At 39.5% G+C, this 17,599-nt stretch overlaps 1 protein-coding gene across 3 annotated transcripts in view; it reads right to left on the bottom strand.

Moving 5' to 3' along the window:
* The window catches only part of FGF12 (fibroblast growth factor 12), a 574,219-nt gene that overhangs the window by 369,692 nt on the left and 186,928 nt on the right, over positions 1-17,599 (bottom strand). The window contains exon 1 of one of the 3 annotated variants that reach the window (XM_067034238.1): positions 6,285-7,050. The exons of 1 other annotated variant lie outside the window; for it this stretch is intronic. In XM_067034238.1, the coding sequence (XP_066890339.1) occupies positions 6,285-6,375 (91 nt within the window). In that variant the 5' untranslated portion in view covers positions 6,376-7,050. Of the gene's footprint in view, positions 1-5,842; positions 6,048-6,284; positions 7,051-17,599 lie in introns of those variants that run through there. One more of the 3 variants, XM_067034239.1, reaches the window with a different exon arrangement.

A 17,599-nucleotide genomic window follows, 5' to 3' on the forward strand; every position in this document is an offset into this window, starting at 1 on the left:
GTGAGCCATGGCCGCTGAGCCTGCAAGTCCGGAGCCTCTACTCCGCAACGGGAGAGGCCACAACAGTGAGAGACCCGCGTACCGCCAAAAAATATATATAAAATAAAATTTTAAAAGTTTTTTAAAAAGATTAAGGTAGAAGGTAGAGGGAAGGAGGAGAAAGAAAAGTTATCACTGATTACCATCCCCTAAGCCCACCACACACAAAGATCACTACACAAAGATATTCGTCAAAAATTGTTTAAAACAAAATTTAAAGGCTTAGAAAAATGGATGTGATCCAACAGTAGGCAGATGACAATTATAGCATAGATATGTGAGGTCATTCTATAATTTAAAGTCATATTTAGAAGAATTTTTGGCAAAATGACATATCTGTTAGTGTTTTTTAATATATATGAGTTTTAAAAACAGAAAATACAAATGGTTCACAGTTTCGCACCCAGCTATATCCTGCTTTATATATATAAAGTCAATATGTACAAATCATTAGAAACAAGGCAGAAATGCACAAAGCTAAAAAGAACCCTCCTTTTCCACTGTCCCCAAAATATCTCTCTCCTACTAAGCACTATTAACAGCTTCTTGTAATTCCTCTTAGAAAAAAGTATTTTCCAAATATTTCAATATGAGTATCTCTTTCCATAATTAGAATAATTGTTTAAGCACATAGGAAAAGAAACAAAGCATATAACTTTCATGTGATAACTTTTGTTTTAAAATTCACACACCAAGTATAAAAGGGATTATATTGAGGTTATGGTTTTATAAGTGATTTTCTTATTCTACAGAGATTTTATATTTTCAAAGTTTCCTGCTATGAGCAGAAAACTGCATAATCTAAAATATATATCACTAGTTTTTTAAATTAAAAAGGGAACACATTTTCATTAAAATTCAAATAATATAGAAATATGTTAAGCAGAAAGCAAGTCTCTGCCATCAAACTCCCTAAAGGTAACTGCCATTAACAATTTTGAACACATTTAACCAAAGACACAGAGATACACACATACACACACACACTTGCATAAGTGCACAGATATTTTAAATAGATATAGATACATTTATAAATTTAAAATTTTTCAGGAGAAAATAAACTTACCTAGACATATAAATCTTCACCTGGATAAGGCTTGGTTCCCTAATCTGTATTATATAACTATAAAGAAAAATGCTAGGGCTTCCCTGGTGGCGCAGTGGTTGGGAGTCTGCCTGCCGATGCAGGGGACACAGGTTCGTGCCCTGGTCCGGGAAGATACCACATGCCGCAGAGCGGCTGGGCCCGTGAGCCATGGCCAATGAGCCTGCGCGTCCGGAGCCTGTGCTCCGTGATGGGAGAGACCACAGCGGTGAGAGGCCCGCGTACCACAAAAAAAAAAAAAAAAAAAAAAAAAATGCTATCCTGCTTAACTTGTAGTGAAGTTTGGAAGCCAAAGGCCAAAAGCAGTAACAGATATTCTTTACTTTCCATACTGTGGCAGTTTAAGAAAATGCACCACCAATCTTTCACTCTGTTTCTCACCATTTCCAGGCCATCCCCTTGTACCAGGCTGGCACAGAACATTACTGCCTGGAATGCCTGTTCTCAATTAATCTGGCTCCAGTCTCTGGGTAGCTGGAACCACAGGCACATTCACTATCCCCAGTCCGTGAGCTACTTACAGAGTGCTAAAATGGGCTGGGGGTAAGTGGTTCATCACTGTCATTGTGAGAATGGCTTCATAAAGACTTTATCTATGCTACCTACCCACAAGTTCCTCAGTGCCAAGGTCAGACACTGAGCCAACATGGTGATTCAATGATTCTCAAGTTCCTCCAAGTTAAGCAAATAATGAGTGCCTTAGAGAATGATCCAGCTAGCAACAACTCCCCTCCCCTCAAAAAAAGAGATTCATTTTGTGCCACTAAGTTTTATTTAAAGACCATGCAATCGAATCCCAGCTGGCTTCATTGAAGCAGCAACGTGGGCAATCAGTGACACCAACTGCAATGCTATCGTTTCTATAAACAGTAATGAGTGGAGAGGGTAGGACGGTACTAGAAGCTTATGTATAAACAAGAAAGATCATTTCAGCAAGAGAGATTGTCTTGGCAGATTCACAGTATCTTTCTGATATTCACCCTAGGAAATGCAAATACCCTGCAACACTTACTGGCATTAGAAATAATATTCGGACATGGCATTCATAACATTGTGCAATGAAAGTAACACAGCATAAAGGTAGCAATTTCACACACTAAACTGTACAAAGGAAAGCTTCATTGTTTCAAGATATTCCATGGAAATTGAGAGAACAGACCTAAAAGTACTTCCTGGATGTCTCTTTCTAACTCCAATACCAGAGAATAAAACTTGCACCTTTCTTAGAAGCTGATGTGTTATATCTGGCTGTGAACGAATGGACTTAGGTTGAAGGAGGGGCAGAGGAGAGGTATAACAGATAACTAGGCAGGATATCTGAGTATGAGCAATGCTGGATAGGCTTTAATGAGTTGTAGGCTAATTCTTTGCAAAACATTGCTTTTTTATATCTATGTCTTATTCAAACACATTCTTCCGGTAAAATATACAGAGATACTATTCCTTTTCATTACAGCCCCCATCTGCCTCACCCAGCACTACCTTTTGAATTCCTAAATGCTTTTTCAAGCTCAGGGAGATAAACATGAATTCCAGGCAGAATTAATTATTCCTTTTTTGAGATGATTCTTACCATAGACCATTAACTCAGGTAAGAGATTGTTAAACTGAAATAAATGGAGGGTCCCAGGTACTCCACTTTTGGCATGTACCATATCCTGCCTAGTATGGTACCTCTTGCTTGTCCATATCTCTCCCTGCTGGGCCTCCTGTGCCTAACACAGAGCCTAGCAACAATCGGTCCACAAAGAGTGTTTGTTAAATTGAAAAATGGCAACCCCTAAAGCCAGAGACATGTTTCTTTAACTTTCTATCCTAAGGTGGATAAAGACAGGAAGAAGGGAGGGGTGCCAGCTGTGGAGGGCTATTTGGCATGACACACATACCCTAGGCTTCTGGAAAATTCTGCCTTCCCTCCTCTCTTTTGCTTTACTTAACCCAGAGCCAGGCAAATGGATTGCTGGTCCATGACCCAGATGGAGCATTCAGCCCAATCTCTTCACCATAAACTACTGCCCCGATTTTCTTCACAGGCACACAGCTCTTAGTTTATAAGCTAAGAGAAAAACAATTTTATTTGCGTTTTCTTTTGTCTGGCAAAACTGCAGCAGAGATGAGAGTTGCCACATTTGCACTGTTTTTCAGGTACTATAGCTAGCTCTTTCTTTCCAGGAACTTGGGGGTATCAAAAGGTAGTTTCTACATTGCAGGGTAAGTAGAAAGGAGCACCTGAGTCCTTAAGGGTCTTTCAGTTAAACTACCACTTTGAAAGAATAATCTCAAATATCAGTGGAGCTTCATTATATCTTTGGGGGGATGATAAGTACCATTTAAGAAGCAAGGTACCCATTAGTTTCAGGACAGGCACTAACTTACTTGATGACAAAAATGCATACTTTGGTATGCTAAACTAATTATTCAAATATTAGGAAAGGAAACCAATACATCAATTCATTATATACTACAGATGATATCATAGAGAAATTAAAGTGTTTGACTAGAAAGAACCTTAAACAGAGCCCAATAATCTTCCATTAAATTTTATTATGTTAAACTGTACTGCCTTACTGTATCAATCAGGATAGGCTAGATAACAAATAACCTTAGAAATCTAAGTTACTTACAAAAAGAAGTTTTAACGTCTCATTTGTGCTAAATGCCCATCATGGTTCACACAGTAAAGCCCTATTACTACAGATACTCAGGGACACAGACAGATGAAGTAACCACTACCTTGAACATCATCAGAAAGTCACAGCAGAAGGTGAAGTGTGCTCTGGCTATTAAACCTTCCACATGGAAGTGAGGCATGTCACTTCTGCTCATGTTTCGTTTGCTAATGCAAGTCACATGGCCATACGTAAGTTCAAGGGAATGCGATAATGCCATCCTGCAATATGCCCAAGAGGAGAACCCAAAATACCGAGTGAACAGTAGTAATGCCTACACGTTTGCACATAGTAGGCACTTAGCAAATTGCTTTTGTTAAGTACTGCAAGACAAATGAACTAATAGTAAGCACTAACTTTTTGAATTTTCTGACATTAACACTGAAAATGTTACATAAAGCAACAAAAATCCTTTTGAAAATGAAAGCTAAAAGGAAGTGTTGATCATTTTGTACATTTTATGATTCTTATTCGTTTTAGTCATTGAACCACTACTGAAATAGTGAAGAATATTAGGCTTATGACATAAAAACCCGCTCAAAAGGAACCTTCATCTTCACAACTTGTGACTATACCATTTTACAAGAATTCCCCTAGAGTGATAGTTCCCTAAAATAACCAACCACCCCACTAAATAACAATGCGTATATAAAGCGCAACAGTTTTCATAGGATCACATGTTAAATCTAGGATCCAGTAAGAAATAGGGAACAGGCTAGAGCTATCATTATTTCCACTTTTTTTTCAGATGAAAATACTGAGTTTGAAAGATTGTTAGTAATTTTATTGAGACTGCTTTATAGCTAGGTCTTCTGATTCTAAGTCCCATGACTTTGCAACAACCTATACTTCTCCCTCACACATATTACCACTTCTTTTTGGATCTGTTACTATTTGAGAGACTGACTCTGTATGTAAATTAACATGTTATCTATTTTTACAAGAGGTCGTTATCATACACCATACATACTTTAAAAATTTTCACATCTAGGAAACATATATCCAAGTTATAATCTATTCATGTTTTACTTAATGTAGACAAAGAAAAACAAATAATATTAACATACATCTCTGCTGGCTTCCTGAAATATGTATTTTCAAAACATAATACTTCAACATCAAGCATGTTAGTTTAGAATATAGTTATTTGATATATTTCAGCCCTTACAAATATGCTGGCAAAAGATAATGTCTAAATAATCTTCTGAATTGAACAAAAGTAGAAATATGAGATCTCATTGCTGATTTCATTTCAAAAGTGTATATTCTCATATTTCACATGTAGTTAAATTATCTAATTAGTTCTTTTACAATGCTTTTATTTTTCATTTACAGTGGTGAGTAAGCAGAAAGTCGAAGTTTTAGAAAGGATGAATGAAACCTATATATATTCTAATCTTTCCAAATATAATCTTCATAGCTCCCGCACAGACTGAAAATAGGTACTTAACCAAACGAATCAGATCCCCCAGAATAACATATTAAGTTTTAAACCCGAAGCCTATTATAATATTGTTAAATTTTTGAACATTAAAGTTATTTGGAATTTATGTACCAAAAAATTATTTTACAAAGAGACATTTGTTTAGACATAATAAAGGTGCCTTTCCTCTCTCCTCACACCCCACCCCAATTTTGTAAACAGAAACTCAAAGACACAAAACCTGGATTAGCACTAATTTACACCTGAAAAAAGAGAGAGATGGACAATGGAAAGTGTGGTGAAACAGCTCGCCTCATCCGCAAGGCTTCAGCAGAGAAGTATCACACTTACTTGGTTGTACTTTTTTTTATTAAAATTTTTACTCGTTTTTCTCAATATCGCAGGTCATTAAAAGAGTCTGATTTTCTTTCTTTCCCTCCCTGAGCTTTTCCTGAGGGACCTAGTTGGTTAAACCCAGGCCTAATTGGGACTCTTCTGTTTCAGCATCAGTTCAGAAATTTCTTGATCTCCAGGGCAAAACGTACTCACTGACGATGACTAGATGTCTACTTTCCAGACAAAGCAAGAAAAATAAAAGATACATGCCTGGCCAGCCACCTGTTTAAAAGTCCCCTCTCCTGTCGAACGCACGAGCAACTTCTCAAGAGAAGACTTTGAGCAACTCCAAGTCGCACGCTGCCCTCGCAGGTCACAAGGAGACAGCCGCGAGGAAGTGCGAAAGCAGGTCACTGTAAGCACCCCTCGCAAAGAGACCCGCGGGTTGCAGCTCAGGCGCTAGGCGACAGCAAAAGCGTTCTATAAAACACGGATGACTTCAGGGATTTAAGAGAGAGAGAAAAAAAAAAAAAAAATCCAAAGACAGAAGCGGCGACGGGGCCATTATCTCGCCCCAGTAAGGAAACGCCTTCCTTCCATCACTTACAGCGCTGATTGGGGGGGGGGGGGGGGGGGGCAGAGAGGGGATGAGGAGGAGGGAAGAGGGGTGGGCATCTGCAGGTTTAAGGCTAAGGAAGGAACATTTTCTCACCACTTAGGCTGTTGCTGGACCTCAGGCTCCTTCCACAGAGACACTGCAGCATATGAACTCCTTTCTTCAAAGAAAGCTCAAGAATCTTCATGGAGAAGCGCGTGTGTGGGGATGGTCAACTCCCCGCCCACCTCCGCTAATTGTCCAACCAAAAGGCGGCCTGTCTTGAGAAGCAGGATTCCGAATCCATGGTCCGTGCGTCCCGGGCGGAGAGCGGTTCGCACCTTGGCGCGGCCGTAGCCGGGGCCGGAGCAGGAGCACAGCAGACGCGGGCCCAGGGCCGGGACCGGGCGGGGAGTAGGAACGGCCGCCCGGCTGGGGGCAGCCCCTGGGGGAGCGGGAGGCGCGGCCACACCCCAGCGGGCTCGACCGTGACACTTTGGGACTTCCCGAAGGAAGCGGCGGGGCTGCGGGCTGGAGGGTGAGCGCACCGGCTTCGCTGAGGACGTCACCGTGGGTTGCTGCCCCTTTCCAGGGGCAGGCGCTGGGAGGGAAGAGGGCGGGGTCCTCGGCCTTCTGGCCTGGGGTCTCAGGACACCCCCTCAGTTTCTATTCTCCGCGTCGAGCGGTGAGCCCTGGCCGCCCGCCCGCCTCTGTGCCCCCGCCGTGCGGGGCTGCGGGGCGCGGAGAGGGGCTCCCGGGCCGGAAGGCAGCGCTCCCGCGGGCCGAGGGCGACTCCGGGGTGGGAATCCGGCGGAAAGGAAGCGCCCGCAGGAAGGGCTGGACCCTGGAGGCTGCCGAGCGTCAGAAGCGACTCCGGGGAACTGGTGGGTGGGGCTGGGGAGGCGGGGATGTGAAATAAAGCTCTTGGGTTCAGGCGCAGAGAGCGAAGGGGTCTCTAGACATGGGCCGGGCGCTGAGGTGGGGGTCTGGACACCTGGATTTTCTGATCCGAGTTCTGTGACCTTGGGTTAAGTTACATACCACCCTGGGCGTCACTTTCTCTCTCCGTAAATCAGGGCGGAGAAGAGGGTGCAGAATAGAGAACTGGCAGTTCCTTGTTTGTCCCCGTGCCTCCCAGTCTCCTGGAAAAGCTTAGCACAGGTGCCACGGGAAGGCAGGTGCAGGTGGAGTAAGGCAGGACAGAAGGGACGGCCAGAGTTACAGAAGAAGAGACAGATGAGGCAGGAACTCTTAAAACAACAGCGGTATTTAACTTTTTTAAAAAACATCTTTATTGGAGTATAACTGCTTTACAATGGTGTGTTAGTTTCTGCTTTATAACAAAGTGAATCAGTTATACATATACATATGTTCCCCATATCTCTTCCCTCTTGCATCTCCCTCCCTCCCACCCTCCCTATACTACCCCTCTAGGTGGTCAAAAAGCAACGAGCTGAACTCCCCGTGCTACGCGGCTGCTTCCCACTAGCTATCTATTTTACATTTGGGACTGTATATATGTCCATGCCACTCTCTCATTTTGTCACAGCTTACCCTTCCCCCTCCCCATATCCTCAAGTCCATTCTCTAGTAGGTCACTGTCTTTATTCCCGTCTTGCCCCTAGGTTCTTCATGACCTTTTTTTTCCCTTAGATTCCATATATATGTGTTAGCATACGGTATTTGTTTTTCTCCTTCTGACTTACTTCACTCTGTATGACAGACTCTAGGTCCATCCACCTCACTACAAATAACTCAATTTCGTTTCTTTTTATGCTACATATTATTCCATTGTATATATGTGCCACATCTTCTTTCTCCAATCATCTGTTGATGGACACTTAGGTTGCTTCCATGTCCTGGCTATCGTAAATAGAGCTGCAATGAACATTTTGGTACATGATTCTTTTTAAATTACGGTTTTCTCAGGATATAGCCCAGTAGTGGGATTGCTGGGTCGTATGGTAGTTCTATTTGTGGTTTTTTAAGGAACCTCCATACCATTCTCCATAGTGGCTGTATCAATTTACATCCCTACCAACAGTGCAAGGGGGTTTCCTCTTCTCCACACCCTCTCCAGCATTTATTGTTTCTAGATTTTTTGATGATGGCCATTCTGACTGGTGTGAGATGATATCTCACTGTAGTTTTGATTTGCATTTCTCTAATGATTAATGATGTTGAGCATCCTTTCATGTGTTTGTTGGCTATCTGTATATCTTCTTTGGAGAAATGTCTATTTAGGTCTTCTGTCCATTTTTGGATTGGGTTGTTTGTTTTTTTGATATTGAGCTGCATGAGCTGCTTGTAAATTTTGGAGATTAATCCTTTGTCAGTTGCTTCATTTGCAGATATCTTCTCCCATTCTGAGGGTTGTCTTTTGGTCTTGTTTATGGTTTCCTTTGCTGTGCAAAAGCTTTTAAATTTCCTTTGGTCCCATTTGTTTATTTTTGTTTTTATTTCCATTTCTCTAGGAGGTGGGTCAAAAAGGATCTTGCTGTGATTTATGTCATAGAGTGTGACTCTACTACCCAAAGCAATCTACAGATTTAATGCAATCCCTATCAAACTACCACTGGCATTTATCACAGAACTAGAACAAAAAATTTCACAATTTGTATGGAAACACAAAAGACGCCGAATAGCCAAAGCAATCTTGAGAACGAAAAATAGAGCTGGAGGAATCAGGCTCCCTGACTTCAGACTATACTACAAAGCTACAGTAATCAAGACAGTACGGTACTGGCACGAAAACAGAAATACAGGTCAATGGAACAGGATAGAAAGCCCAGAGGTAAACCCACGCACATATGGTCACCTTATCTTTGATAAAGGAGGCAAGAATATACAATGGAAAAAAGACAGCCTCTTCAATAAGTGGTGCTGAGAAAACTGGACAGGTACATGTAAAAGTATGAAATTAGAACACTCCCTAACACCGTACACAAAAATAAACTCAAAATGGATTAAAGACCTAAATGTAAGGTCAGACACTATCAAACTCTTAGAGGAAAACATAGGCAGAACACTTATGACATAAATCACAGCAAGAGTCTGTCATACACAGTGAAGTAAGTCAGAAGGAGAAAAACAAATACCGTATGCTAACACATATATATGGAATCTAAGGAAAAAAAAGTCATGAAGAGATTAGTGGTAGGATGGGAATAAAACACAGACCTACTAGAGCATGGACTTGAGGATATGGTGAGGGGAAGGGTAAGCTGTGATGAAGTGAGAGAGTGGCATGGACATATATACACTACCAAACGTAGGGTGGATAGCTAGTGGGAAGCAGCCGCATGGCACAGGGAGATCAGCTAGGTGGTTTGTGACCACCTAGAGGGGTGGGATAGGGAGGGTGGGTGGGAGGGTGACGCAAGAGGGAAAAGATATGGGAACATATGTATATGTATAACTGATTCACTTTGTTGTAAAGCAGAAACTAACACACTATTATAAAACAGTTATACTCAAATAAAGATGTTTAAAAACAAAACAAAACAAAACAAAAAAACCAAAAAGAATCATGTACCAAAATGTTCATTGCAGCTCTATTTACGATAGCCAGGACATGGAAGCAACCTAAGTGTCCATCAACAGATGAATGGAGAAAGAAGATGTGGCACATATATACAATGGAATATTACTCAGCCATAAAAAGAAACGAAATTGAGTTATTTGAGGTGAGGTGGATGGACCTAGAGTCTGTCATACAGAGTGAAGTAAGTCAGAAAGAAAAAAACAAATACCGAATGCTAACACATATATATGGAATCTAAGAAAAAAAGTCATTAAGAACCTAGGGGTAAGACGGGAATAAAGACACAGACCTACCAGAGCATGGACTTGAGGATATGGGGAAGGGGAGGGGTAGGCTGTGACGAGGTGAGAGAGTGGCATGGACATATATACAGTCCCAAATGTAAAATAGATAGCTAGTGGGAAGCAGCCACGTAGCACAGGGAGATCAGTTAGGCGGTTTTTAACCGCCTAGAGGTGTGGGATAGGGAGAGTGGGAGGGAGGGAGATGAAGGAGGGAAGAGATATGGGGAACGTGTATATGTATAACTGATTCACTTTGTTATAAAGCAGAAACTAACACACCATTATAAAGCAATTATACTTCAATAAAGATGTTAAAACAATTTTTTTTTAAAAGCTAGCAAAGGAAGAGAGGTATTTAAACTAGAAATAAAACACAGCTTTGCCACACTGGTAGCACTTCAGATTTTAGTGAAGGCACGAGGAAGTGAGTGGTTCATTCTATCTTTGAGGGTGGGAAGTAAGCTGTTAGAAAAAGCATCATATAGATTAAGAAACTTGAGGTGAACTGAAGGAGATATCTCTCACTTAAATATTCAATGCCCAATGCTTAATAAATGTCACCACCTTACTTTCTAGCCACACTTAATTGGTATTGCCTCCACTAAAGAATAAATCCTGCTTCTGACAAAACCAGCAACCAGAATTCAGACTCTATATTTACCCCCAGTTCTGTCCTATGTTCACCATAGGTATATCTTATTGTACCAGACTCAAAAACACGCATGGTATACTGTTGTTACTTTTACATTACTTTCTGAGCAAACCTGCTGAGGTGAGGTTAATAAATAAGACATCTATGCCTGTCCTCCAACCTCCCCACCCCAGACCCCAATCTTCAAATAAATAATACGTTAGGATTTGCTGCTACCATTGGACATTTTCCATTCTCTTCTAGTAGCGCTTTAACAAGTTGTTTTGAATAAATGCAGACCTTTTCATCTATAGCTATACAAATAAGGTTGATAAGGATAGAGACCTGTGAAAATGATTGTGAGAGCAAAGAGGAGAGGAGCAATTCCAGTTGCCTAGGAGGAAGGTAAAGGATGAATAAACACACTCCAATATAGTGACATTTGTCAAGAACAGAAGTCTTCTGAAAGACAGGAAAAGGAAATGTATTTGTGGACTGACTTCATTCAGGATTTAAGGGAATAAAATTTTAACATAAGTCAAACCAAGATAGGCGATTATCTATCCCCATCCTTTAACAGAAAAGAAGACAAAAAAGGGAGGAGTGATTTCCCCTAAAGTCACTTGGCTCCCACGGACAACTCTGGGACTCTTAACTCAGGACACTGCCTCCCAGGGCAATATTCTTTACAAAGTATTATGCCAACTGCTTCTGGTTTTGAAAATGTAAGAATAATGTAAGAATCAAAGTTATTTTATTTTATAAATGCATAGAAATGATTTCAGGGTATTTTTTCCCTTCCCAGGAAATTGAATTTTCTCCCTGCATATTGTCTGCTTTCCAAAAGCAGGAGGCAGCCATTCATTTAAAGACAGGACAACAATAAAATAAGTATTGCTTTTATAGTAAGCTATGAGGTTTTATTAGTGTCAACTTTAAGAACAGGCATGGGAGACTGTCTTAGCTTCCAGCTCGGGTTAACTCTCATAATGGTGAAATTTAACTGTCCTAATATATGTTGTTATGGATCTATGGTTGGGGCAGGGGAAGGAAGAGATAAAGTGACAACTGGAGCCATTGATTAGAGTCATACTGAAGGTTTGATGGAGATGTGGTACTTTGGAAAATGAATATTTTAGCTTCCTTTAAGGTACTTGTTATACACACAAATACATTCACAAATATACAAATATGCATATCTTTGTGCCTGTGCAGAACACAGCTTAAGGCCAAGAATGTTACTGCCATGTACCAGACAAGAACCTCATGCAGAATTTTCCAACCCCCGCCCCCAAGCTGGGCATTCTCTTTCTATCCTTTCTTTCCTTCCTCCCATAAACATACAAATATCCTTAAAAGGAGTCTACATGTACTGTCTCCACTTTACCACTTTTTATTATTCCTTAACCTCTTAAATGCTGCCTTTTGCCCACACTACCCCACTGAAGTTTTCCTTATAAAATCAACATAAACTAGGATTCAAGGAACACATTCTGTCCTAATTCTACCTAACACAGTAATTATATGTATTAAATTTATTTTTTATTAAATATTTTTTATTCAATTTTAAAAATTAAAATTATTGATCACTCTCTATTTCATGAAACCCTTCCTCCATGTCTTCAAAGACACAATTTTCCCCTTGGTTTTTCTTTTACTTCCCTGTTTAACCTCATGGTTGTCTTTCTGTTCATCTCCTACAAGTATTACTGGTTCCCAGGGTTGCAGCCTCTAATCTTTTTGCTCTCGTTGCTTTTCTTGAACATCTTCTTACATGTTAAATTTCTTAGGCTGTTGATGACTCCTGGATTTGTGTCTGCTAATCAGATCCCTCCATAGGGTTAATTACATATTTCCAAGCTTTCCTGGAAGGTTCCACTTAAATATTTCACAAGTCCTTCCCAAACAACAAATCTATGACTCGATATATGTCTTTCCCCTCAAACCTGTTGAGCTCCATATGACTGCATCATCTATACAGTTTCCAAATTCAAAAACCTGTGAGCCATCAGAGACTCCTCTTGCTACATCACCTCTATTATAGATACTATTTCCTTAACATCTCTCACATCCTCTTTGTTCCTGCCCTCCTTCTTTCAAGCCCTCATCACTTCATGTCTTATTATAACACACTTATGAAAGACAGTCCAACTATCTTCAAGTCACCCTTCACACTGGCAACGTAACCACCCCTAAAACTCAAACTGCTGGAGGATTTTGCTCTTCAGAAACTTTTCATAGCATTGAAGATAAAGTCAACAATTTAAGGTCAGTCTTAAGACCACTGATGATTTACCTTCTTCCATCTCTCTACGAGAACTTGACTTCATTCGTATCCTTGAGGCATGCTATTTCATATGTGTATATCTTTGCATATGCTTTTCTCATTGCCCTTCTTTCCTCCTTTCCTTCCTTCCTTCTCCCTCCCTCCCTTCCTTCCTTCCTTTCTCCCAGTGAATACATACCCATTCTTCAAATATTGAATCCAGGGTCACCTCCATCAAGAACCTTTCCCTAACAAGGTTAGATGTCCCACTCTGGAGCTCTCCCTGTGTGTATTTCTTAGTATAGAACATTTATACAGTTATCTCTGATTTGTATTATTTATATAGCCTTTATGTCTGATATGAATCCAGGGTCACCTCCATCAAGAACCTTTCCCTAACAAGGTTAGATGTCCCACTCTGGAGCTCTCCCTGTGTGTATTTCTTAGTATAGAACATTTATACAGTTATCTCTGATTTGTATTATTTATATAGCCTTTATGTCTGATAAAGGGAACCAAAATAGTATTGAAAGTTCAACCAAATAATCATACAAACAATTGCAACTGTGATAGGTGCAAAAAAAGAGAGGCGTACACAGTGCTGTAATGTCTAAAGTAGGGGGCGGGGGTTAATCTAGTTGTCGGAATCAAGAAAAGCTGAGGCATTTATCACATCATATCTTGTATCACAATTAGTTGGGCATATGTTTCGTATACATTTCCTCACCTCAAACATACACACTCAACACACACACACACACACACACACACACCGCACATGAAAATTTATTCCCTTTCATGGTAATTCTGAAGTTTATTCATTATGAAACACCACTACCACCTTCCTCCATACACAGACTCTGCTCAAAACATAGGGAAGGTCAATAAATAGCTGCTGAATTGAACTGAAAATTTCATGCAGAGTTGCAGGTTAGTTACATGATTCTGTTTCTTCAAAGATTGAGTTAACCATATAGTTCACCTGCAGATAAGGCCTTAATCAAATTTATTATAAACTTATGTGGCAATTATATACAAAAGCAACATGTGTCACGCATTCTATCTTTCCTGAAAATCAATTACACACCTGCCAGATGGTTTTAAGCATGATAAAAATAAAGGAGCTCTCGATAGGAGAGAAAAGAAACTCAAGCCAAGAGAAAAGCAGCATTTGGAACCATTTCATTGACTAGTCTAGCACAATCATCCTGGAAGACCAACAGACCAACACCTAGGAGAAGAGGTTTCTATAGTACCAATCTGAAAGGTCTCATACTTTCCGACTGCACACTTGTTTCCCTTTCTGGTTTGACAGGTTAATTATCAAATGACGAAAAATGAAAAGACCAGAAAGATCTGGTTTCTATAGCTTTATACAAGTACCCAATCCTTTGGATATGTAAATCATTGGGATAATGCTTGCAGGAGCTAGCACTAGATAACCTTCTTCAGCATCTGGACTTATGTAAATTTTTCATTTGGACTCATTATTACTTTCATTTTAGATCTATGTTCTCTTTGCATCCATTTCCTCTCACTTGGTGGAAAGCTGAATAGATAAAGACTTGTGCTTTCAAATCATCCTGGACCTGGGTTTACTTCTCAACCCAGACATTTTAATAGGTGATGTCACTTCTCCAAACTTCAGTTTTTCTCATTTGTGCAATGGAGTGGGTGTTAATAACTACTTAATAGGATTGTTGTCAGAATAAAATAAAATGAATATGTCAGTATACAGCCTGTCAGAGAGTAAGTGCTCAATTAATGGTGGTAAAGATGATAAGTGGTAGTGGTGGGGATTTTTCTGACATTGATAACTTTGGGGAAACTCTCCCATTAATTGTCTTTTTCATACTTAAAGATATATTCAACAACAACAAAATCAATCATCTGTTATGGGACATTATTTTCATAACTTTTCTCCTACATGTATATAAATAATTAAGAATCATTTTTGTTTAAGGAAAGAATCTTAGAAAATTGGATTTTTAGAAGAAAGGCTTTGAGGATTTTTGCTTCATCAAAACTTTATAAGAAGTGATTGTTAATGGATATAAATTTTCTTTTGATATAAATGTCCTGGAATTAGATAGTGATGATGGTCGCACAGCCTTGTGAATATGCAAAAACCCACTAAACCGTATACTTTAAAGCAGTGAATTTTATAATATCTGAATTACATCTCAATTTTTTTAAATTCTATAAGAAAACTAATTGGGCCTCAGCAAGATGGTATACAATTACAAAGTTAATTTAGGTGGTGATTTCTTTTCCCTTTTCTCTTTCCATTTTAGTTGTCTTTCCAATTTGGATGGAGGGCCACTCTAGGTCCTACAGATTATAGCTGTCGATCTCTAAGGTTGTATCATAGGAAACATTTAAGACTTCAGAGCTGTATTTTCCTCAGTTCAAATCCCAGTGTTACCAGCTGTGTGTGTTCAAGGACAAATTAACTTCTTTCAACTTCATTTTTCTCATTTGTAAAGTGAGGCTAATGACCTGCTTTGCCGAGTTGCTTTGGCAACAAAATATGGGAGAAAAAAAAGGAAAAGGAAATGTTTAATGCAGAGTTTAGCATTTATAGACTCCCCACAAATAAGAGTTTCTTGTCTCCTTTTTTTCTGAGATCTTTGATCTGATTAATAAGGACTGGCACATTTTTAAGAGAGGTTTTTTTTTGTTTGTTTGTTTTTTAATCAGTACATGGTATAAATCACCCACTGGCCATTCCTGTATTTAAAATTTATAATATGTAAATGCAAGTATCTTTCTTAAAGATGGATTCTAAAACTTAAAGTTTATTAACAATGTTTTGGATTCTTATATTTGGTAAGAAAAGAATACGAAGATAAAATTTGTAAAATCAGTCCCCCTTCCATTTTCTGCCACATGCCTGATGTATCACTGACACCTCATGATGAGGAATATAAGTAGCTTCTGCTTAGGAGGAGGTGTTAGCATGACACCTGCTTATTTGGAGAGTGTTTTTTTTTTTTTTTATTCATTGTTTTTAATCCAAGGTATTACCTAGACACTCAGCGTCAGGGCTACATTCTGGATTAACAAGCACCAAGATCATGCCTTAGCCATTTTATTAGTCAATAGGTGCAACTATCAAAAAGACCATCCTTGAAGGAGAAAAAACAGCCTGCACTAAGATTTCAATTATGTTTTAAATATATATATATACATGTGGAAAGAAGTCTGTGAGCATACACACAAAAATGTAACAGTGGCTATTTGCCGGTGGTTAGTTTGGTGGTTACTGGCAATTGAGCAGAGGCAGCAGAGTACAGTTGTTCACAGTGTGAATTCTACAATCAGACTTCCCAGGCTCACTCCTGCTCGACCACTTCCTGTATGATGACTATGGACAAGTCACTTAACTTTCCAGCCGTAAGTTTCTATTTACATAAAGTGGGAACAGTAATGCATCACAGGGTAAGGTTTGTATGAGATAATGTATGTAAAGCCGGAGGTACAGTGCCTGCAGAACACTAAAACACTCAGTAGACATTGTCAATGATTTCTATTCCTGCATTTTTGTATTTTTAATTTTTTTGCAACTAACATTGAACACTTTTAAAATCAGAAATAAATATTTGTTTAAAAATATCAGCATCGGGCTTCCCTGGTGGTGCAGTGGTTGAGAGTCCACCTGCCGATGCAGGGGACACGGGTTCGTGCCCCGGTCTGGGAAGATCCCACATGCCGCAGAGCGGCTGGGCCAGTGAGTCATGGCCGCTGAGCCTGCGCCGTCCAGAGCCTGTGCTCCACAACGGGAGAGGCCACAACAGTGAGAGGCCCGCGTACCACAAAAAAAAAAAAAAAGTAATACAGTAAATGTATAAAATATTAGCAAAATCTCTGTATGTTGGAGCAGCACTTATAATCAAGGACACTGATATTTCTGCAGCAAAAACTACAAACATTCTCATAAGTGGAGTAAATAAAAATTATAAACAGTCTCATGTCAGTTCAGGTCATGTTGTGACACCAAATAAGTTTGCTGCAAACTTAAGAAAACAATGATTTTCAGAGCTTCTTAGATTTAGAAACCATAGAGGATGCATTGTGAGCCTGCATGTGCTTTACTTGGACATAGATCTCTGAACTTTTGAGCCTTTATTAATTTTCTTTCCTTAGCCAAGAAGGTCCTCTGCATCTCTTCTAGTTTATTTAACTTCATCGTGGGCCAGTCCAAATGTCAACTCTTCCATAGAGCCTGAAGTCAAAAACATCGTCCTTCTTCTGTTGTCTGCATGTTTTTTTGTCCCTCTAGGCTTCAAATTCCTTAAGGAACAACACTGTGTCTGCTTTGCCTTTGTGTACTGTGAATCCTGGCAGTGTATTTTCCACAAAAGGATAAATACATTGAATGAAGCAAGCCTATAGAACACAAAAATATTGACAAAGCAAGCCAAAGTACTATGTCATATCTCCATTCCTCTTTATAAATCTGGATTTTTACAAAATGACCAGTTTCTGTGTGGTTTTTTAACATTACTCAGGATCTTTCTGATCAAATACTTTCTAGAAAGGCTAAGAAAAATTTTAAGCAGTATAGTTACTAGCTTTCATTCCAGTTCAACACTCTGAGCAGACTTCAAAAGATACCAATTTTAGATTAGCGTAGTGCTCAAAAAATATGTTAAAAAAATTAACTTTCTCATATGTTGTACTCTTTATTCTTCTATAATTATTTAA

This window comes from Kogia breviceps, chromosome 5 (genome assembly GCF_026419965.1).
Source record: "Kogia breviceps isolate mKogBre1 chromosome 5, mKogBre1 haplotype 1, whole genome shotgun sequence".
Lineage (NCBI taxonomy): Eukaryota > Metazoa > Chordata > Mammalia > Artiodactyla > Physeteridae > Kogia > Kogia breviceps.